The sequence below is a fragment of the Vombatus ursinus genome, unplaced genomic scaffold (genome assembly GCF_900497805.2).
Source record: "Vombatus ursinus unplaced genomic scaffold, bare-nosed wombat genome assembly UNPS02005286.1, whole genome shotgun sequence".
Taxonomy (NCBI): domain Eukaryota; kingdom Metazoa; phylum Chordata; class Mammalia; order Diprotodontia; family Vombatidae; genus Vombatus; species Vombatus ursinus.
The window spans coordinates 4500886-4524883 of NW_020945064.1; the positions used below are offsets into that span (position 1 = coordinate 4500886).

At 43.8% G+C, this 23998-nt stretch overlaps 1 protein-coding gene across 1 annotated transcript; it reads right to left on the reverse strand.

Annotated features, from left to right (window-relative positions):
* Positions 1 to 10635: 10635 nt before the first annotated feature.
* Positions 10636 to 22950, reverse strand: TUBB3 (tubulin beta 3 class III). The gene is made up of 4 exons (XM_027847689.1): positions 22782 to 22950; positions 14228 to 14336; positions 12918 to 13028; positions 10636 to 12139 (listed from the first exon to the last, which is right to left on the reverse strand). The coding sequence occupies exons 1-4, from the start codon at positions 22836 to 22838 to the stop codon at positions 11064 to 11066; spliced, it is 1353 nt and encodes a 450-aa protein (XP_027703490.1). The 5' UTR covers positions 22839 to 22950; the 3' UTR covers positions 10636 to 11063.
* Positions 22951 to 23998: the final 1048 nt, after the last annotated feature.

Below are 23998 nucleotides of genomic sequence, written 5' to 3' on the forward strand. Positions count from 1 at the left end.
CATTGGCGAATGGCTTTTGGTCTATGTATCTATATGTGTGCATGCATACATACACATGCATGTATACACATATGTATATATTAATACATACATTACCTATCTACATATCTAGCGATATAAAATATAAAATCAAATTTATCAAAGTTTTTTTTCCCATTTGATTGCTTCCCTTTTTATTCTAAGTGTAGCTATTTTGTTTGGGCAGAAGCTTTTCAGTTTCATATAATTAAAGCTATTTTATCTTTTGTAATTACCTCTTTACCTTGTCTGGTTAAGAATACATCTCTTAGCCATAGCTGTGAAAGGTATGTGATCTGCTTCTCTTCTTTTTTTTGATAGTATGATCTTTAATAAAGAGATCATTATTCATTTAGAATGTATTTTTTTGGGGGGGTGAGGCAATTGGGGTTAAGTGACTTGCCCAGAGTTGCACAGCTAGTAAGTGTCAAGTCTGGTCTGAGGCCGGATTTGAACTCAGGTCCTCCTGACTCTAGGTCCAGTGCTCTATCCACTATGCCACCTAGCTGCTCCCTAGAATACATTGTGGAATATGGTATATAAGGTGTTGGTCTAAGCCTAATTGCTGACAGATTTTGTTCCAGTTTTCCCAGCAGCGTTTATTAAATAAGGAATTCTTTCCCAAGTAATTTATATTTTCTGGGTTATCAAACACTCAGTTGTTGATTTCCATTGTTTCTTATTCTCCATTTTCTAGTCTGTTCCATTGACCTACCTGTCTCTGTTTTTTAACTAATATTTATAGTTTTAATGATTGCTATTCTCTAATATAGTTTGAGGTTTGCAAGTGCCATTCCTTTCATCCCTACCTCTTTTCATTAGTTCCTTTCATGTTCTAGATATTTTGTTTTTTCACATGAATTTTATATTATTATTACTACTAACAGCAGCTAGCATTTATAAAGTTCTTCAAGGTTTACAAAGTACTTCACAAAAATTATCTCATTTCAGAACCAGGAGAACATTGTACACAGTAACAGCAACACTGTGTAATGACTGACTTTGTTAGACTTAACTCTTCTCAGCAATGCAATGGTCATTCCAGAAGACTGATGATAGAAAATGCTATCCACATCTAGAGAAAGAACCATGGAGTCTGAATGCAGATTGAAGCACACTATTTTTGCTTCTTTTAGTTTTTTGTTTTTTCTTTCTCATAGTTTTTCTCTTTTGTTCTGATCTTTCCTCCACAACATGACTAATGTGGAAATACGTTTAATATGATTGTACATGCATAGCCTGTATCAAATAAATTTTTAAAAAATTATCTCATTTGATCTTTACAACAATCCTGGAAAGTAGGTGCCATTATTATCTTCATTTTACAGATGAGGAAACTGAGGCAGGCAGAGGTTAAATGACTTGTTTGGGATTACACAGCTAGTAAGTATCTGAGGCAAGATTTGAACTCAGAACAACCACTTTAAAAATTTGGTTGTATAACATTAAAATGGTAAATTAATGTTGGTAGCATTGTCATTTTTATTATATTGGCACAATTCACCTATGAGCAGTGAATATTCCTTTGTTTAAATTTCTCTTTATTTCTTTAACAAACATTTTGTCATTGAACCTATACTATGATTTTGTATGCTTTGGTAGACTGATCCCCAAATATTATATGCATTTTATTGTTATTTGAAGTGGGATTTCTGTTTCTATTGCTTCTTTGGTTATGTAATTATATTTAGAAATGTTGATTTTTTTTAATTTTATTTTGGAGTCTGCAATTTTAAGTTATTGATTGTATCAATTAGTATCTTTACTGTTTCTCTAGGATTTTCTAAGTAAACCATCATGTCATTAGCATGTAGATATAGTTTTATTTCCTTTTTACCTATCTTTATATCTTCAATTTCTTTCTCTTATTAAAATTGCTATTATTTTTAGAACTATATGAAATAAAAGTTGGGAAAGTGAGTTTCCTTGCTTTACACCTGTATTTGTTAGAAAAGTTTCTAGGATATCCCCATTACATATGATAATTCCTTTTGGTTTTAGATACTTTTAATGATATTAAAAAGGTCCCTCCATGCCTGTACTTTGGAGGGGTTTTTTTTTGTTGTTGTTTTTTTTTAGCGCAAGTGAATGTTGTACTGTACCAAATGTACCGTATGAAATCTCTTAAGATAGTTATATAGTTTGGGATGTTTTTTTTAAATATTATTAATTATGTTGATTATTTTCCTAATGTTGAACCATTCTTACATACCTGGTATGAATCCAACTTGGTCATGTGATAAATGCAAGCCCTAAGAGACAGAGTTTCTGAGTAATATATAATCAATTTATTAATTAGTCTAGCTTGTAATCAATAAATTGATGGTCAGTGGTTTCTTTCAGTAACCAAAGACCCTAAGGGAAACCCTGAAACATCTTAGATACCTTCTGAAAGGGAATTCCCCTGACAAGTGAAAATCAGCCTTGATTGGTGGACATTGAATGAGGAGGTGGGCTAAAAGTCTTCAGCAGCTCCTGCTGAGATCCCGGCTTGATTGTGAGACTCAGCAGCCTCCAGCAGTCTGGGAAGGGGGAAACCATCTCCATTTGGACCCCTCTAGCTAGTTTTCTCCTTCATGAGCTAGATCAACCTAAACTCTAATGGAGGGGACCAAGGACAGGGGGTTCATTTCCTCAAGGTAAGGGCTCACCCAGACTAGATTTTCTTTATTCTCTAAACAGAAATTGTGTCTCCTACTTGGGTGAGACTCCACCCAAAATTGACGACCTTGTTCCTAGAAGGCTAGGAGCCATTTCATCAATCAACCATGCCCTTCAGAAATTGACTGACCTCAATAGGAGTAGGCCTTTACAGAAAATAGAAGGAAAAAAGGTGGATCACAATAATTAGTTATTAATATAATAGTATAATATTAACTCTCTCAGTCATAATGAATGATTTATTGGATGAATTACTATTGTATGACAGATTTTTATTTAAATTTTTAAAATTGATATTCATTAATGACATTACAAGGACTATATTTATCTCATAAAAGGAGTTTAATAGAGTACTTTCTTAATTTTTGAGAATAATTTGTGTCATATTGGTACTAATTGTGCATTAAAAGTTTGATAGAATTCTCCTGGGAATCCATCAGTACTAGGAATTTTTTTTCCCCTTTGGTAGTTTCTTTATAGCTGCCTCAATTTCTTTCTCTGAGATTGGATTATTTAAGATCTTTATTTGGTCTCTTGTTGGCTTGGATATTTATATTTTTGAAGGCATTTCTCTATTTCTTTTGTGTTCACAGTGTTGTTAGCATATAACTATGCTCAGTAGGTTCTCATAATCTTTTTATTTCTTCTGGTTTTGTTGTTATTTCACCTTGTAACATCATCTACTATTTTGTTTATTTGATTTTTCTCCCTCTTCTTTTTTTAATCAGATTGGCCAAAGGTTTTTCTTGTATTAGTTTTTTTTTAAAGAACCAGCTATTAATTTTATCTATTTAACTATTTCCATAAGTTTTTTTTGCTTCCAATTTATCTGTTTCTATTCTATTTTTAATGTCTCTTCTTTTGTGTTTGTTTGAATTTTCTTTGTTGTCTAATTCATTTTTAAAATGTACATTCAATTCATTAATCCTATTTTGCTAATGTGTGTTTTTAGGGATATAATTTCTCCTCAGAGGACTGTGTTAGCTGTACCTCAGAAATTTTGGTATGTTTTTCCATCATTATCATTTTCTTTCATATAATTATTAAATGTTTTTATGGTCCGTTCTTTAATCCATTCATTATTTAGATTTCATTGTTAAGTCTCCATTTGGGTTTGTAGCTTTTGTTTGTGTTTCTTGAACTGATTATTATTATTATTTGCATTATGATCTAGAAAGGATGTGGTTACTATTTCTGCTTTTTTACATTTATTTGCAGTATCTCTGTGCCTTAATACGTGGTCAGTTTATTTAAAGTTGCATATGGTGCTGAAATACATATAATATATATGTACATATACGCATTAGAATATATATGTATGTATACACACAGATTCAATTAGAAAACACCGTAAGTCTTTTAGCTCTAGGCTCTCCAGTAATTTGTTCAATTTGTTCTTTTTTTTCTTTTTTTATCTTTCTGTTAGTTTTCCAATACTGAGAAGACATTAAAGTCTCCATGTATCATTGTTTAATTGTCTATCTTTTCTTGCAATTTAGTTAATTTTTTCCTTTATGAATTTAAGGCATTTGAAGCATATGAGTTTAATATTGATATTGGTTTGTTATCTATGACCTTTTCTCAATCCTCATTCTCTTCAGTCTCTCTGTAGCCTTTGACACTGGTGATCACCCTCTTCTCCTTGACATTCTCTTCTCTCCAGGTTTTTGGGACCTCACTCTCTCCTAGGTCTCCTCCTTCCTATCTGACTGCTCATTCTCAGGCTCCTTATCTAGGTCACGCCCTCTAACTGTAAGTATCCCACAGGGTTCTGTCCTTTTCTTCACCCTCTACACTACTTCACTTGGTGATCTCATCAGCTCTCATGGATTTAATTACCATCTCTATGCTGATGATTCTCAAATTTATTCTGCCCCAACCTCTCTGCTGGCCTCCAAGCTTGAATCAAAACTGCTTTTCAAACATCTCAAACTGGATGTCCAGTAGACATCTTGAACTCAATATATCCAGAACAGAACTCATTATCTTTCCCCCTAGACCCTCATTCCTTCTACCTTCCCTATTACTGTAAGGAGCAATACCGTCCTCCCAGTCCCTCAGGTTCACGACATATGTGTCATCTTAGACTTCCTCACTATCTCTCACCACCCTACCCATATCTAATTTGCTGTCAAAGCCTATCGATTTTACCTCTGCAGCATCTCTCCAGTATGCCCCTTTAAAATCCTCTGACACTGCCCCGACTCTAGTGCAGACCCCCAACACCTCACACCTGGATTATTGCAATAGCTGCTGGTGGGTCTGCCTGCCTCAAGTACCTCCCCCACCCCCATCCATCCTGCAATCAGACAACAAAATGATTTTCTTGAATTGAAGGTCTAATCATGTCACGCCCCTACTCAATAAACTCCCGAGGCTCCCTATCACCTCCAGGATCAAATACAAAATGCTCTATTTGGCATTCAAAGCCCCTCATAACCTAGCCTCTTCCTACCTTTCCAGTCTTTTTGTACTCGTCCATCCAGTTAACACTGACTCCCGGTTATTCCATGAACAAGACATTCCATCTTTCATCACCAGGCATTTTCTTTAACTGTCCTCTGTGCCTGGAACATTCTTCTACCTCTTTTTTTGGCTGCTGCCTTCCCTGGTTTCTTTTAAGCTCTAACTAAAATCCCACATTCTACAGGAAGCCTTCTCCAACCCCTCTTAATTTCAGCGCTTTCCCTCAGTTAATTATTTCCTATTTATCCTGAATATAGTTTGCTTTGTACATATTTGTTGCATGCTGTCTCCTCCATGAAATTGTAAGCTCCTTGAGGGCAAGGACTGTCTTTTGCCTCTTTTTGTATCTTCTTCGATTATCACAGTGCCTGGCACATAATAGGTCCTTAATAAATTTTGATCAACTGACTGACTATAGTTCCTTTCTGCATAATGTAGTTTCCTTTTTTAATCCTCTTTTAAGACCATTAATGTTTGTTTTTGCTCCATGTGATAGCATGATGGCAAATCCTGCAATTCTGGAGACACCTTGTACATAGTAGGGCTTTTGTTCCCCTTTCAGCTGCTCATTTTTTACTGTTTTTGTCTTTTTGTTTTAGGTACTTTTTTTTTTGGTAAGCAGCAGATTGTGGGGTTTTGTTTTCTTATTCAGTCAGTTACTGTTTTTCATTTTATTAGATTCACATTTAAAGTTACGAGAGTTAGGTTTATATTTTTGACTATTTGTCTCTAATACATTTTTTTTTGAATTAAGATTTTTTTTTCCTCCTCTGTTAAGATAGTACTTTGTCTTTTCATTTATTTTTGCTTAGTCTACTTTAAGGCAATCACATTCCAATAGGCTCTTTTCTCCTCACCCTTAAGTTTGCTCCTGTTTGTCACCTCTTTCCCAGGTTTTGGAATTTTGTTTCGATTACTAAAATTTCTTTTTCTTTCTTCCTTTTAGTGAGTAGCTAATTCTTTTTCTTTTTTTCCTCTTGGTTAAGTAGTCAAATAATTTTCCCTTCTCCTCTTTCCTTTCAACCTACTTGTTGGTATGTTTTTAATTTTCTGCACCTTTTTCTTTTTTAATTTAATTTAATTTTCATTTCTGAATTGTCTTTCTACATTCTCCCCACCCATTGAGAAAGCAACAAAAACAAAACCTCTTAAAAATACTTATCATAAAAAGCAAATTCTCAGATCAGCCACATCCAAAAATTAAGAAAAAAAGAAAGAAAAGAAATCGTGAGTATATCAGTTCTTTATCAGGATGTGCATTGCATATTTCATTATGAATTTTTTGGAGTTGTTGGCGGTCGTAGCATTGATGAGCCTCTCTTGAGTCTTGTATTTAAAGATCAAATTTTCCATTGCACTCTGGTCTTTTCATCAGGAAAGTCTGGAAGTCCCCTATTTCATTGAATGTCCATCTCCTCCCCTGAAAGATTATGCTCAATTTTGCTGAGTAGTTGATCCTTGGTTGTAATCTAAGCTCCTTTGCCTTACGGAATATCATATTCCAAGTCCTCCATGCACCTTTTTCTAAAAAGGTGTTTTCCCCTCATTGTCTTCATTAATTCTCTTCCCATTCTAGACTTGATTTATTCTTTTATTCATAGCTCTTACACTTATCTATTGCTTCTTTATTCTCCGTATTCTCCACAGTTTCTAGGGTATTTTGAGTTTGCTCTTCTAAACAGTTTCTATGTTGTTGATTATTTCTATGTTATTGTACTGCTTAGTAGATCTTGCCCCTTTTTCTGTTGAAAGAGAGAGAGAGGAGGAAGAGGCCCTAGGTGGGCAGCAGGAGAAGCATGGACCATTGGAGCAAGAAGGTACAGAGATGCCTCCATCCTTGGAGCAGCAAGTATATGTCATGCTGCAGTGGATTGATGTGGGCAGGAGAGGTGGAGGTGACAGCCAGAGGAAGCAGAGCAAAGATGAGGAGATAAAGAAGGCCAGCTCAGATGGAGGCATCATGGACAGCTCCACTGAGTCGCTGCCCCTCTCCCTTAAGTCCAGAACACACTCCGTGTCTGCAGACTCATCATGCAGTCCAGGACCAGGAGGCCAGAGGCCGGAGCCTGTGGCCTGGAAGGCCCTGGGCAGGCAGCTGAATGCAGAGCTCAGAGGGAAGGGCTGGGACTGACCAGGACCCCAGACACCCTCCCCTAACCTGCTTCAACCTGAGCCCAGCTTCCCAAGCCCCTGTCCCAGTCCCATCCCATCCCCTCAGCTGTCCCCCCAAAGAGCCAGCAGTGCTAGGAATTGCCAGCTCACCCGGGACACTACCTGGGAACCAGGAATGAATACAATCACCTGAAACCCTGAGCTGTCTTGGCCACCCAGGGAGCTGTATCTGTGCATGAGGAACAGCTCCAGGCCCCGGCAGCAGCTACGTCTCCCATCAGAGACCTGCCTCTGTGGTTACATCGCTCTCATGTCCTCAAACGTCGTCCCCAGGTTGAAGACCCCTCATCATCACTGAGTCTGGGGTCAGTCATGAGCACAGAGGCCGGGCTGTTGCAGACAAGCTGCCCCTAGAGGTGCCTACTGGCCTGGAGTTCGTCCCCTTGACTACCCCTTCCCTAGCCACAGACCAAAGAGTGGACAGCCAAACCCCTGCCACCCCAAGCCCCTGACCTAATCCTCCACCCTCACACCTTCAGCCACATGAGATTATTTTATTAAAAAACTCAAACCTCAAAAAAAAAGAGACAGAGAGACTGAGTGATCATAGAAGTATTGCCCCATGGTAGAATTTTTCCTGAGTCACTGATTTTGCAGTTCATTGCTACCCCCGCCCCATGATGATTCCCTCCCCAGTTTGCCCTGCAATCTCACTGAGTCTGTGCCCTCACCCCTTTCCCTGAGGCAGGATGGCATTCACAGAGGCATAACACTCTCTTGGAGGTAGTAGTCTTTCTTAAGCACCAAATCCCAGCACATGTATATAGTGCTTACTATGTGTCAGGCACTGTGCTAAATGTTTTACAATTATTTCGTTTGATCTTCATAACAACCATGGGAAGTAAGTGCTATTATTATCCTCATTTTACTTATTCATTCATTCATTCATTCATTCATTCATTCATTTATCTATTTATTCATTTATTTATTTGTTTGTTTGTTTGTTTGATTGATTGATTGTTTACTCATTTATTTATTTATTTATTTTGGTTAGGCAATGGGGTTAAGTGACTTGCCCAGAGTCACACAGCTAGTAAGTGTTATGTGTCTGAGGCTGGATTTGAACTCAGGTTTTCCTGAATCCAGGGTTGGTGCTCTATCCACTGTGCCACCTAGCTGCCCCTTATTATCCTCATTTTAGAGATGAGGAAACTGAGGCAGACAGAGGTTAAGTGACTTGCCCAGGGGACATAAGCTAATAAGTGTCTGAGGTCACATTTGAACTTAAGTCATCTTGACTCCAGGACCAGTGCTCTGTCTACTGCCAGATAATATCCACTGTATCTCCTATTATGGAATATTTCTTATTATTTCTTATCCATCTTCTTGGCCCCAGAGGGTAGAACCAGATGGAAGTTGCAGAGGCAGATTTTAGCATCTATAATGAACATATTCCTAATAGTGCTATGCAAAAGTAGAAAGATTTCTTGGAAGGTTGAGAATAGGGTCTCCCTTCCCTGGAGATAGTCAAGAATAACCCTTTGTTGGGGCTGCTGTAGAAGCTATTCTTGGCCAAGGACAGAGTGGACCTCCAAAATCCCCTCAAATTCTGAGGTTATGATTTGTAATTCCACATGAAAGAAATATTAGACATTCTGCTTAGCGGGGAAAGAACCCAAGGGCAGAAGTTATAGAGAGATAGATTTTGTGGGGAAAATACAAGGACAAATTTCTCAATTATGAAAATGTAAGAGGCATGGCTGAACAGTTGAGTGTACATGGGTAATGAAGCTATTTTAGGGTTCACTGTGAATGGTAGTTGTTGGAAAATGCAAGTTAGGCCCACCCCTTACAAAAGCTTTCTGAAGATGCAATTGCTTGGCAGGTAGGAAGTTCCTTGTCCCTGGAGCTGTTCAGGCAGAGGCTGGATGGCCACGTGTCATGCATGCTGTAGAGGAGATTTATGGACTAGATTCTATCAGCTTCAGAACTGGACATGAATATCTTTTAACCAAGGAATGAAGCAAATCCTCAGCTTCCTCATCCTTTTTCTCTTCCCTTTCAAATAAACTACCAAGGGTTAAAAAGCTCCAGGGTTAATTTTCTCTTGGAAGAGTCTGCAAAGAGGAGCAAAAAGAAGGGGGACAGCAGAGTCCCATTCTTCCCACACACACATCATGAGAGTTCCCAACATGGTTTACACCTCTCTCCCCCACCTTCCATGAGAGGATTAGACAGGTCTTAAAGGGATAGAGTTAGGCTTTTGGGTGGACCAAATGCCAGGAAAATCAAATGTCAGAAAATTCCTAGTCTCACTAATAATTACGTATAGCCTTTGGAAAGTCTTCTCTCTGGGGCTCAGTTTCTCTAATTTGAAATTAGAACCAAAAACAGAGCCTCCAAGCTCACCTTCCAAGGGGAGGAAACGGTATGAAGAATGACCAAGAGTGACTGTGTATGACGGTTTCAGAAGTGCAGCATAATGATTGGGCCTGGGGAACTGAAAGGGTGGGATTTAATTTAAGGGTAAAGAACAAGGCACATGCAATGATATAGGCTAGAGGGGTCAGATTAGTCTGATTGGAATGGAGGTTAAGTCTGACCCTACCACTAAACAGCTACCTGACCTTTGGCAAATTACCTGGTTTCTATCTATGGCTTTGGTTTCATTATCTGTAACACGAAGGGGTTTGAATCCTACAATTCTAGGATTTGAATGGGGAATCCTAAGCTTAAGAGGCAGGGGAAGAGAAATGTCCTCTGTGTTAGCATTCAGGAAATGGACTCATAGGGTGCAGCTTTAGACCAGCAGTCTTGGCTGAAGAAATGAGGGTGTGGATGCGGGGAGGGGGTGAGAAGTAGAGTTTCAAGGAGGCAACACATGGTGAAGAGTCGAGGAACCTTTCAAGGCTGGGGACACGCTGCTAGGAAATACAGCTACAATTGTCAGGATCCAGAATCCCGAGCCTGGTGGAGGTGATGGTGATGTTTTATCTGATAACTGACGAGCCTTCTGCTGTCCCTATAGAGCTTTCCTTGCCCCAAACATTCTGCAAATGAGGCTTCAGTGTTAGAAATGATAATACACACCCCCCTCCAGGGTTTAGAGGATCCAAGGAGAAGTGGACAGGCCTCCTCTTCTCTATAGATGACACAGACCATGGTTTCTAGGGTGAAGAATAAGATTCACTTTGGTACCAAAGGTTTCCTGCAGGGACATTCTAGTTCTTCAGGAAAGCTAGACGTACCTCTTTATTATTGTCACTCTCTGGAGTTCCACCATGTTGATAGGTCTTCCACTGTGGCTCCCAGCCCCTCTCCCCTCAGTCACTTATTCCCTGCCCCAAATAAGGAGTTGGCCAATCCAGGATGAGGGTATCAGACAGCAATAAATTTATTGAGTATTCCAAAAAATAAAAATCAACACAAACCAGTAAAAAATAAGAACATTGGGACTATGGAAAATATATGTTAAAAAATGCAAGAGGAAAAGGGTCCAGGGTAGAAAGGGTACAGAAATTGAGCTAACACATCATAATGGGGACATCAGGGCTGGGAGGCAGGAAGGGGGATATTATTAAATACTGAATGATTGAAGTTTGGGAACCTTTAATGTGAAGCAACTAGAAGCTGGGTGCCTAGCTCTCAGCTGACTGGAAGCAAAGATGGAGGACTCTGTCAGATGACTGGATGATCTGGAAAAAACTTGCCCTGGTGGGGAAGACTCTCCGTCCCAACCCCAGCCAACAACAGGCTTCTTCCTGGGTCCTGCCCACTCTGTGCCTCCTGTCAGATCCCTAGTGACTTCACTTGGCCCCCTGGGCCTCTGATTCTTCCTCATCATCCTCATACATCTCCCCTTCCTCCTCTGCTGTGGCATCCTGGTACTGCTGGTACTCGGACACCAAGTCATTCATGTTGCTCTCAGCTTCTGTGAACTCCATCTCGTCCATCCCTTCCCCGGTGTACCAGTGAAGGAAGGCCTTGCGACGGAACATGGCGGTGAACTGCTCAGAGATGCGCTTGAAGAGCTCCTGGATGGCTGTGCTATTGCCAATGAAAGTAGAAGACATCTTCAGGCCACGGGGTGGGATGTCACAGACAGCCACCTTCACATTGTTGGGGATCCATTCCACGAAGTAGCTGCTGTTCTTGCTCTGAATGGCCAACATCTGCTCATCCACTTCCTTCATAGACATGCGGCCACGGAAGACAGTAGCCACTGTCAGGTAACGCCCATGGCGAGGGTCACAGGCTGCCATCATGTTCTTGGCATCAAACATCTGTTGGGTGAGCTCAGGAACTGTCAGGGCTCGGTACTGCTGGCTGCCACGGGCTGTGAGTGGGGCAAAGCCAGGCATGAAGAAGTGTAGGCGGGGAAAAGGAACCATATTGACAGCCAGTTTCCGGAGGTCGGCATTGAGCTGGCCAGGGAAACGCAAGGAAGTGGTCACACCGCTCATGGTGGCAGAGACCAGGTGATTGAGGTCGCCGTAGGTGGGGGTGGCTAGCTTGAGGGTGCGGAAGCAGATATCATAAAGGGCTTCATTGTCGATGCAATAGGTCTCATCTGTGTTCTCCACCAGCTGGTGGATGGACAGGGTCGCATTGTAGGGCTCCACCACTGTATCAGACACTTTAGGGGAGGGCACCACGCTGAAAGTGTTCATGATTCGATCAGGGTACTCCTCTCGTACCTTGCTGATGAGAAGGGTGCCCATACCAGAGCCAGTGCCCCCACCCAGGGAATGAGTGAGCTGAAAGCCCTGGAGACAGTCACAATTCTCACACTCTTTCCTCACCACATCTAGCACCGAATCCACCAGTTCAGCCCCCTCAGTGTAGTGACCCTTGGCCCAGTTGTTTCCTGCACCACTCTGACCTGTGAGATAGGGAATAAAATAAAATAACTGAAGAGGGTGAAAATCAACAGTTGGGCTCAGTGGGGTAAGCAGGCCAGTAGGTCACATCAGCACTGGCATTTACAATGTACAAGAAGTTTCCAAATTCATTCTTTTAGCAACCCCATGAGGCAGGCAGGGAAACTGCTACGCCCTCTGATTTACTGAGCATCAGAGAGATCAAGTGAATTGTCCAAGATCTCATGATTACTAAAGGGCAGCTGAGACTTGAACCCAGGTCTTCTTATTCCTGGCCTAGTGTGCTTTCTATTATACCAGGCTGCTTCAGACACAAAGGGAAAAGCAATAAAAATCTTTGCCTCAGTTTTCCCATTTGTGAAATGGGGATATCTTTGTCAAACAGCTCTATGGCTCTTTAAAGTTCATCTAGAAGGAGTTCCGTATGTACTACATGGAAATAGACCAGGAGAAGACTCGTGTTCTGTTCCTTACTAGCTGTTGGCCCAAGTGATCTTGGCCAAATACTTTACCTTTCTAAACCTCAGTTTCCTTATCTGTAAAACAAAGATAATACCTCCCCCGCCCTACTTACCCTTACAGAGATATTTGAAGGATCAAGTGAGATATTATATATGAAAGCACTTTGAAAAGTAGAGCATCTGTAAGTAAATGCAAGGTACGCTGAATAACCCATTCTCCTCTATCCTCTGCTAGGCTACCACTTTTGTTATTTCTTTATGGAGGTTTTTATATATGGAGCTTGTCTAAAGAAGGCGGGGCGGTGGAAGGGAAAGATACCAAAGATGAAGTTATCAGGTCTGAAGAGATGTCCAAAAGCACCGGATCGAACGCTGTCCATGGTTCCAGGTTCCAGGTCGACCAGGATGGCCCTGGGCACATACTTGTGAGCTAGGGATATGAAAAAACAGATGGATTATATAAGGCCTTGTGGGTCTAGGGCCAAAGACGACAATTCCACTTAGTCCTGCTTTCCCCAGAAAGACTCTTGCTCTGGCTTGCTGAGGTCCTTTCCACTTCAAAGCTCATTCAGCCTAAGTCTGTCCTGTTATACCCATTCTTCCAGCACTTTCTTAGGAAGATCCTGAATAATCCATCCACTGCCAGAAGGGAGGGGGAGACTGGGAAATATCTTTCAAATCAGTGCAGTGACCAATGTTAAATTCAGAAGGAAATATGCCTCCTGCTTCTCAGCAGAGAGGTTAGGTATGAGGCATACAACTCCAGACGTGGCTAATGGGCTTATTTGTTTTATTTTCCTGTACTTTTGAGACAAAGGAGAGTTATATGGGGGTGGGGGAGGATAACTGGTAAGTGACAGGGATATTTTTTAAAAGAAGAAAACATTTAAAAAGAAATGACCTCCCAAAGTATAGCTCAGCCATTAGACAGATATCTTCTGCCATTAGAATGGGCTGTAGGGATTACTAAAATGTAAGCACACCTCTGAAATACCATTAAGGAGAAACCACTAAGTGGATATTCATAAAATGCTCAATCTTTCCTTGGTCCTTGCCCCTCTCCAACTGCACAGGCCCTCTACCAAGGCACACTATTGTTGATCCCAATTTAATCCATTTTTTCCTAATCCAGATAATTGGATGACTGCCAATTTCAACACAATGAACATTTGTTAGACGCCTACTGCGCATAGTGCAGTGCACTGATGTAGGTACTGGGGCTGAAGAAGGGAAATAGATTTAACATAAACCACAGTCTGTCCTTGTGGAGAGCTTAGAGTCTAGTCAGGGGATGTAACACATAAACAAGCAGAATATGTGATTTCGTATTTGATTTATTGCACCTCTGGGGGGGTGAACAAGAGAGAAATCAGCAAATTGATACATGGGATCCCAGTGGGAAAAGGTCGTTCCTGACTCGGGAGATCAGAGCCAGCCCAGCACTTCCCTCTAGGTTCCATCCGATCTTGAGGGGTCCTTCCCATCTCATTGGCCACCGTCTCAACCTCCAGAGTCTCTGTGGTCCCACTGATCCCTCAGCCCTCAGGTTAAAACATCTTTAGGTCATGCCATAGGGTAACAGCAGATTTGGAAGGGTCTAAGGGCCGTGTTGGATGAGGAGATACTCACATGAGGCTTCATTGTAGTAAACACTGATCCTCTCTAGCTGTAAATCTGAGTCACCCACATAGTTGCCACTGGGGTCTATGCCATGTTCATCACTGATCACTTCCCAAAACTGAGGAGAGATGCAGAGAGATAGACATGAAAGATGGTCGAGGAAAGGGAAGTAGTCAACAGTGTCAAGCCATGTTGGCTAACACTTAGCACCCACCTCTAGAGCCTAGGAATATGGAGATCTAGGTTCTAGCTTCTGTGACTAACTACCTTAGGCAGGATTTATAACCTTGTTGGGACTCAGTTTGACCTCTTTTCCCTCTATATTTGTTGGGGCTTTGTGTGTGTGTGTGTCTGAGGCAATTGGGGTTAAGTGACTTGCCTGGGGTCACACAGCTAGTGTCAAGTGGTGTCTGGTCTGAGACTGGATTTGAACTCAGGTCCTCCTGACTCCAGGGCCAGTACTCTATCCACTGTGCCACCTAGCTGCCCCTTTCCTCTATATTTGTGAGAGGAAACCTGGTATAGTGGGAAAAGCATTGGAGGGTGACATCTAGGAAGACGTCAGAGTCAGAAGCTGCAAGAAAAAGGCACACTGGTCTTGGAGTCAGAAGACCCGGTTCCAGCTCCATTACTTACTTATGGAACTTTGGACATGTATAAAATGGGAATGATTTTTTAATCATCTACCTCAGAGGTTTCTTGTGAAGATCAGGTGAGAATGTATATTTTTTTAAGTGTTTTAACACTTGGTCATCATAAAATGCTACTTAAGTTTCAGAGGTAGCCAGGTGGTACAGTAGATAGAGTGCCGGGTCTGGGGTTAGGAAGTCTTGAATTCAAATTTAGCCTCAGACACTTACTAGTTGTGTGACCCTGGGCAAGTCACAACCTCTATTTGCTCCAGTTTCCTCATCCATAAAATGGGGATAATAATAGCACCTGCCTTCCAGGGTTGTGTTAAGGATGAAATAAGATAATAATTGTAAAACACTTAGCACATTGCTTGGCACGTGGTAAGTGCTATATAAAGGTTTTGTTGTTTTTCAATTGTGTTCAACTCTCCATGATCCCATTTGAGGTTTTCTTGGCAAAGATACTGAAGTGGTTTGCCATTTCCTTCTCCAGCTCATTTTACAGATGAGGAGACTGAGGCAAATAGGGTTAAATGACTTGCACAGGGTCGCACGGTTGGTAAGTGTCTGAGGCCAAATTTGAACTCATGAAGAAGAGTCTTCCTGACTCCAGGCTTGGCCCTCTATCCACTGTACCACTTAGCTGCCTATACAAATGTTAGCTGTTATTATTATTATCATTATTATTTTAAATTGAGTCATTGTTATTATTCAGTTAGTCCATCAGAAAGCATTTAGGCTTTTTGTGTCTAATATGTGTAAGATGCTGTACTAAATACTGAGAATACAAAGAAAGGGTAAAAACAGTTCCTGTCCTCAAGGAGCTCCCATTCTATTAGGGTAGACAACATGTAAATAACTAGGTGCAGACAAGATACATACAGAGTAGATGAAGGCATTCTGAAAAGGGAAGGATTTAGTAGCTGGGGCCTGGAGACTGGGGAAAGGCCTCCTGTAGAGGATGAGATCTGAATGAGTCTTGAAGAAAGCCAGAGAAAGTTTAATCCCTTCCCTTTATCTGATAAGATTGTTGTGAAAATCAGATGAGATGATGCATGTAAAGGTTCTTTGAAAAAAAATTTTTTTTAAATTTTTTTGACTAGTCAAGTGACTTCTCCAGGGTCACACAGCTAGTAAGTGTTACATGTTTGAGGTCGGATTTGAACCCAGATCTTCTTGAATCCAGGGCTGTTGCTCTATCCACTGCACCACCTCACTGCCCCTTGAAAAATATTTTTGAAAACTTTAAAATGCAAGGGATTTTAAAAATCAATGCTAATCACTAATACGTGTCAAGCCTATTCTTGTGCAACTTTCCTCTAGGACATGCTCCTCATCTCAGATTCTTACCTTTTACACCTGGAACTGGAACTGTTTAAAAAAGCTTAGGATCATAGATTTAATGAGAGAAAGAACCTTCCTCATATGTAAAATGAGGATAATAACAGTACCTGCCTCACAGGGATGTTGGGAGGCTGAAATGAGAAAACAAATGGAAAGTGTTTGGCAGACCTTAAAGCTCTATATAAATGTTAACTATTGTTACTACTGTATCCAACTCCTTTATTTTACAAATGAGGAAACTGAGGCCCAGAGACATTAAATGACTTGCCTACGGTCACATAGGTATTAAGTAGCAAAACTGGAATCTGGACCCGGATCCTTTCACTCCAGATTCCTCAATTGTAACATAAGGATATTATTAGCATCTACTTTTTGGGGTTGTCGTGAGGATCAAATGAAATAATATTTGTAAAAAGCTTAGCACAGTGCCTGGCACATTATAGGTGCTATGTGAATGATTATTCCCTTTCCTCCAGATACAAGGCTCTTTCCATGGTACTACTCTGCCAAACTGAGTTTTCAGAGCAAATATCCTCACTTATATTTTAAGTCCTACCTTCACTGGGTGGGCGTGTTCTCCCTCCAAATGAGATATTTGTAAAGTGCTTAGCACATAGTAGTAGGAACTTAATAAAGACCCCCACCTCCCATATTCCTTTGCCATCCCTTCCCCTATCATTTAGTCTATGATTAGAATAACTTCATTTGAATAGTTCTCTTTTCAGAGGCAGGATTTCTAAACTATGTCTTAAAGCCAAGAACTTTCTGAGTGTGGAGTCCCACCAAACATTCTGGAATAGTTGTTTCTGGACCCTGACTAGACAATTGGCTCCTGGGGACAATGGTCCTACAAAAACCATCGCATCCTAGGAAGGAGGGGAAGATATCAGGAACCTTAATGAGAAATACAGTAGATGAAGAACTATGGGAACAGTAATATTTCATTAATTCATAATTTCATTGATGTGGACACTCCTTTCATAGAGAGAGGTTGCCATTCCTCTGTCCCTTAATAGACAATTTTAGATGAATAGACATGTGATTTTGTCAGGGTAGGGAGCCCCTGGTGGGGAAATACTCTATGAATGTAGATCAGCTCTTACAGTCTTAGGGAGTTGCCTGGGAGCACTGAGGTTAAATGACTTGCCCAGGGCCACAGAGTTAGCAAGACTTGAATTCAGGTCTTCCTGACTCTAAGGCAAGCTTCCACACCATCTCTCCTTAGTAGGTCATATTCATGAGTTGCCGTGACTGAAAAAATCAGTTCATGTCCTGGTGGTCAACTTTCTACTGTTACGATAATTAAAATTAATACATTCATATAGTGCTTTAAGATTTGCCAGCTCCAGGTCAGGGGAACTGAGGGGAGACTCAGCTTTTGTAGTTGAATGAGCAAGAGTTACTGGGATAACAGGAGAAGTTTCAGAATTAGATTGGACATATTGAAAAAGAGTTGGGTCCAGATACTGAAATTCTGCTACCCACTACCTCAAGAAAGATTCAATTAAAGTTCAGTTCCATTCAATTCAGCAAATATGTATTACGTGCCTGATGATGAAGGCAGATACATTAGAAAGAGTGCTGACTCTGGAGTCAGAAGACTTGGATTCAAATCTTACCTCTGATGTTTGCAACTTGTGTGATTTTGTGCAAGTCACAGTTTCCCTGGGTGTCAGTTTCCTCATTTGTCAGTAATGGGTATTGGACTAGATGGCCTTTGAGTTACCATCTAGTCCTCTATCTATGCTCCTATGTGCAAGTCATTATACTAGGCAGCGTCTCCAAAACAGCTTCTGTAGCAGGTTGTGGGGAAGGCGAAACCAGAAAGCCTTGGGGGGAGCTGTCCGTGGTTCTGACAAGCCTTAGGTCACTACCCTGCATTTGCTCTGTATACCCATCTTCCCTCATCTCTCCTCCACCCCAACCAAGCACAGAGGTTCAGCACCTTTGTTTCCTGGCCTCATTGGGAAGTGCATTAAGTTAAGGGAAGATCCGTCTCTAGAAGAGAGACAGCTAATAAACAAGATGATGGAGTTAGAACTGGAAGGCCCTGAGGCTGTGAAGGATTAGGGGACACATCAGGGTTTTAGTCGCGGTTTTTGGAGAGTTTTCTTTTAAAGGGATGCGAAGCCTAAATCCCAAGACCAGTTTTCCTTTCTCCTCTCCTTCTACCCAATTGCTCTCCTGGGGAGGGGAGCACTACCTTACCCAGATGTGTGGGACCCATTCGTTCAGTCTTAAAATGTGTTAAGGGCAGGAGGGTCAGTGAATGGAGAGAGAAGGGGCTGCTTGGTGATCCTAAGAGGGAAGCAAAAACCTTCCCATTGACTGAGAGCATAAAAGATTCCTCCTTGCACTTCCCAAAGCAAGAGGTCTTGCCCAACAGCCTGGAAGGACAGGAAGGAAGAGAGGAGGCACTAAATTTCTGTCATCCATAACCCATATGGTGAGTGAGGAGACAGACTTTGATTCTGTTAATGAAGCAGCAGTGCAATGATCTACCCCAGCTAAGAACCCAGAGACACCAACTGAAGTTGAAGGCCAGGCTAGGGTGATAAGAGAAGCTGAGCTAAGGGGCTAAGGGGCTGGCTGGCTGCCAACTTCTGGGTAGAGCTTGCCTCTGAAGGCCTCTCAAAGCTCAGTACCACTGAGTCCCTTCACCAGTCTCCCTGAGGATCTGGGCTAAGACCTCCAGGCCCACAGGAACAAATCAGAGAATCTGAGTGTCCTGCATACAATGAGAGGATGGAATGCCTAAGGGATTTAAGTTCCTGATGATTTCAGTTTCTGGCTCTACCAGAAAAAGAGGCTGAGTCCTGGCTGGGGAGGCTGAGAAAATAAATAATAAAGAATAACTCATGGAGAAATATCATCTTAAACTCAGGACCCCAGTCAAAACTAGGAGACACCATTAGGGATAGGAACTGGGGCCATAAGTAATCGGGTTACAAGAACCATGCTGACCTCTCTGAACCCAAAAGAGTTCAACTACCTACTCAATCCACCCCAAGATCCACAGACCTCTTTTGTCTCACAGGCCACTGCAGAACTGCTTTACCTGCATAGGCTCTCCCCAGGCAGCTGGGTCACATGCTGGGTGCTGCTGCCCCAATTTTCCAAGAGGCACCAGCATTAGCTCAAATGTGACGCATCAAAGAAGAGTGTGTTTTCCCTTCTTCCTCCCCTGGGGGTCAGGCAGGGCCACCCCTGGGCCTTACTCATCCACCTCCCACAAGGTAGGGAAGGTCCCCTAGGGGTGGGGAGCAGATCCTGGCACTCAGCTAAGACCTTCAAAGGACTAATCTCAGCATTCTTGAGTAAGGAATCAGCACACTAGCTTGGCTTGGGGGAGGTGTTTAGGTGACATACTTTGTTTTTCTTCAAATTCTCTATGATTCCAGTGTCTCCTTAACCCAAGAGGATAGAAGAGAAATGACTCAAAATCTCTTTAATACTACAACATAGCCCCATTTAATGAAATTATCATGAAGCCCTCAATTTAAACATTTCTCTCTTAGAAACAACTAGAAGTGACTAGACATCTCTTGCTCTCATAGTATTCCCAAGGGGATGCTCATCATCTCCTTTCTACAGATAATGCAACTGGTTTGATATGGCAAGTTGGATCATTGATTTAAAGCTGGAAAGAACTTTAAATATCTTAATTTGACAGATGGGAAAACTGAGACCCAGAGAAATGAAGTACTTCCCAAGGTCACACAAGCACTAAGTAGCAGAACAGGGATTTGAAATCTCAGACTCCAAATGCAAAGATCTTCCCACTTCACCATGATGCTGGGAATCAAATATCAGGCTATAACCCTGTCCCTTAGACTACTACTGCTCCCGGGTCCCAGAAGTGATGACTAATAAGCATCATTGTCCCAGGCTTTGGCCTCCATTAGTCCTGTGTCCACTTACCATCCCCCCTTCCTTCTCTCCCCCTTTGGCCCTCAGCCTCTGACCCTGCTCAGTGGCAGGTGTTCTGTGCCTGCCCAATCCCCCAGTGACCTGCCTAATGAGCTAACAGACCCTCTGGCCCCCGGGGGTGGCTGCTGACTTGGCCACAGCTGCTCTCCCTACTCCAGAAGGAAACCTGATTTGGTTTCAGTCTCCCATCCCCAAGCCCTTTCTCTTCCTCCCCCTACTCTTAATAGAGCAGGAGATGGGCCAGTCTTCCTCTCCCTCTCCTCCCCCTCCTCCTTAGTCTTCATTCTGAGCAGGCACAGATGTGTGTGAAGGGTCTGATGGACGATTAGTGCTGCCTCACGCTAAGACACTGCAGCAGGTGCCTCCACCAGAAGCCTCAGAGAAGACCCACATATACAATTTACATGTCAGTGCCGCGTGGGCAGCTGTCTCCCTTCCAGCATATCAATCAGCTTTTTGTTCCTCTGACTGGCTTCCTCAGGGGCTGCTGCTTATGGGATCACTGAGTTTGAAACTCAAAGGCACCTCAAAGATCAGAGGATAACAGCTCTAAGACTGGAAGGGACCCCAGACGCCATGTCACCCAGCTCCCTCATTTTAATGAGGGAAACTGAAGCGAACTCAATTTGAGTGTTCAGCTTGAACGCTCAAACCAGTGTTTTATTTTTTCCTCACTATGGTATCATGATTTCCTTCCACTCTAATCCCACCTACTCACTTTATAGATAAGGACACTAAGGCCCACGGAGGGGAACTAACTAGCCCAAGGTCACGTAGGTCAGTAAGTAGCAGAGCCAGGACCTCTGGCTCTGAATCTATTGTTTCAGCTGCCTTTCCACTCTTAGCAAAAGTGTTTGGGGTTTTCTTCTCTGCCTAATCCCAGCCCATTTCCCTTTTCCCTCTCTGGGTTGATTTTCATTGAACCACTTCCCCACTTAGGACTGTTATCTTTGTTCCAGATGAACTGAAGGTTCCCTACCCTAACCAAAAAAGCTAGGCTGCAGTTTTCCCCTTACTATTCCCATGACCACCTGTCTGTGTAGATAGGACTTTGGTCTCCGGTTCATTGAACAGAGATCAGATCCCCTCCTTTCTCCTGATCTTCCCCACCTCCCCCTGCCCCTGAGTCAGGTTATTCTAGGTTGATGCAGCCCTACCTTCCATACGATGGCTTTGTTCTCTACTCTCAGCTTCTGCGAGACCCATCCCAGGAGATCCTCATGACTGGTTTGTGGGGAGGAGTCAGCTTTAAGGTTGCTTCTTTCCTCTGCTGATCTCACCGTATCTCCCGAGAGGTGAACCTCCCGGATACCACTGGGCCTATTCAGGGTGGGGCCAGGACCTAATTCGATCAGGATTAGATCTCCAGGGAGGGTCTTGATCTCACCCTTGGCAGTAGTCTGGGTTAGCTGAGACCTGAGACCAAGGTCACCCTGTGAATCATAGCACAACTCCACCCCTTCCTCCCCTGAAGAGAACAAAGAAAGAGGAGGCTGGGTCTGGGGAGGGTGCTGTGAGGCGACTGAGCTAGTACTAGAGAGTTTTTCTGGGGCCATCCCTGGACAAACCATCCCGAAAAAGAACTGTTTCTTAAAGGTAGGGCACCCTCGAAGAAACTGGGAAAAGGAGACAAAGAGGACAATCTATGCGGTCCTACCACTGAAAGGGAGGGAGGGTTTGGAGGGGGAATACCAAGGTCTTCACTCAACTTCTCCTCCCAGCTCAGCCCCACCCATTTTTTCCTGAACTGAGACCTAAGGAACCCAGGACAGATCAGCTTCTTTGAGAAGAAGGTTGGGCAACGCCCACCCCAGAGGAGCTCGGGGAAGGAACCTGGGATCCGTCGCTGTCCAGGTTCCAATACCTGACCATTAACTAGGGGGAAGACCCAGGTGGCCGGGCCTCCAGCTTCCCCAACAGGGGGCGGCGTCAGCCTGAGCGTACGGGTTGACCGCTCCCAGGAGACAGGTAGCGGGGTCTAATAAATTGAAGGGTCGCACCCTCCCTGACCTCCCACTCCCCACCTCCTTCAGCAAACTTGTCCTCGAAAGAAGAGGAGCCCTGCACTGGAAACTCTCCAGGGCTCGGGGAGAAGGGAAGGCTCCCCGGGGAATGGCAGAAGAAAGGTGGGGAACCCCGGCAGGGCGGGGACCCAGGCGTCCCGGCAGCCTGGCGCAAAGCTGAGTTCATCTCTTTGTTCCCGGCGCCGCAGTCCTGGGGTGTGGTTCGGGCTGTGCAGCTTAGCCTGGCGCTCCCCTTCCCGCCCCCGCCCCCAGCCACCTCCTACCACTTCTCCCCATCTCGGCCCCCAAATGAGCCGGCTACACGAGTCCTTGAATGTCTCGTCCCCTTCCAAACGCCTCCCGGACCCATCCCGGGAATAGAGCTGTGGATGCTCGCAGACCCTCCTCCCTCCCCCCTCCCCCCTCTCCACCCCAAGCACTGCTCAGTACAAAGGCTGAGCGGGGAACCCCAGCTTTCAGCTGGGCCTGCCGAGAGCGGGGAGAGCCCAAGCGAAGCTGACCACCCCCAAGCTGCCGCAGTGGGCTGGTCCAGCGCACTCGAGCCTGAGGGAAGTGTCACTAGCCCGCCCCAGCCCCAATCCCAACCCTAGCTCTGGTCCCTGTCTCTGTCCTGCCCCCTTCCCTGATCCCTACCTTGGCTCCGATCTGGTTGCCGCACTGGCCGGCCTGGATGTGGACGATTTCCCTCATCCTCGCTGATCTGGCTGGCTTGCTGCAAGGGGAGCGGCCGGGGCTAGGAAGTGGGACGCTTTCTTGCAGGCTGCAGAAGGCTGGGAGCTCATCGGCCGCTGGGTTTTATAGGCTGCTCGCTGCTGCACCGGCGGCTGGGCAGACAGCGGCGTGCTCCGCCAAGAGCTGACCTCATCTTCGTCCCAGCCAATCACGAGCTGCCGGCGGAAAATGCTGCAACATCCCTGCAGCATCAGTACCAACCAGCGCATCCCTCCCCCCGCCGCCCCCACCCTCCAGGTCCTGAGGGAGGGAGCTACCCACCCAGCGCAGTTACTTTGTCTGGCTGCACACAATGCCATGCAGGCTGCTAGGGCCCCTCTGGGCAGATCTGGACAGAATTAATGAAAGGGGATATGACTGGGGGGGCTTCCCTCGGTCGGGGTTTTGGGGACCCTTCACATCTGAAGCAGAGGAGGCGTCCGGACTGGTAATGAAAGGGGGTTCCCCTGAGGACAATAGCGGCTTCTCCACCCACCTGCTGACACCCATCTCGATCTGCAAAAGCCGGGGTCACACAGACCCCACCCAGCTCAGAAGCGGGTGGCGGCGGAAGGGGCGGAGAAGGATAGGGGAGCGATCGTCTCCAAGTTACTCCAGACCTTCCTCCCCATAGTCCCTTTTTCTTTGTTTCCTTCTCCAGAAGCTTCTCTTTCATTGTACCCTCAGTTTCAAGGCCTCCCTCCTCCCTTTCTCTTCCCCTCCCCACCCAGGATTCTGGTGCCCTCCCTTTCTCTAGCCCCAACCCCATCCTTTTCCAGGGGCTTGAGGAGCTCCACCAAGCTCCGTTCCATCCTGCTCCGCCCTTACGTGACTTGTTGGGTAGCAAAAGAGTAGAATTAAAAAGAAAGAAAAAGAAAGAGAGCAAGAAAGAAAGAATCAAAAAGAAAGACATAAAGAAAAAGACAGAAAGAAAAAAAAATTCCTTTTTCTCAGGGAATTAAGGCATGAGGTTCCCTTGCTAGGAAAAGGAAAGTAGGGAGCCTACACCCTTAGGCTAGACCTCCCCTCCCCCACTTCAGCCTGGTCTGCCGCCTATAGAATAAGCCTGAGGAGGGAGGACAGGATGTAACTGGCATAGTGATCCCCTATGCCTTAGAGAAGGGGTTCTTAAGCTTTTT

Bases quoted from the DNA above. Each gene is read 5' to 3' on its own strand.
- TUBB3 (XM_027847689.1), bottom strand. From the start codon at position 22,838: ATGAGGGAAATCGTCCACATCCAGGCCGGCCAGTGCGGCAACCAGATC. The intron at 13,029-14,227 runs GTGAGTATCTCC...TCATATCCCTAG, and splicing joins TTACTACAATGAAGCCTCAT to CTCACAAGTATGTGCCCAGG. The intron at 12,140-12,917 runs GTATCTTTCCCT...CCTATCTCACAG, and splicing joins ACCTGATAACTTCATCTTTG to GTCAGAGTGGTGCAGGAAAC.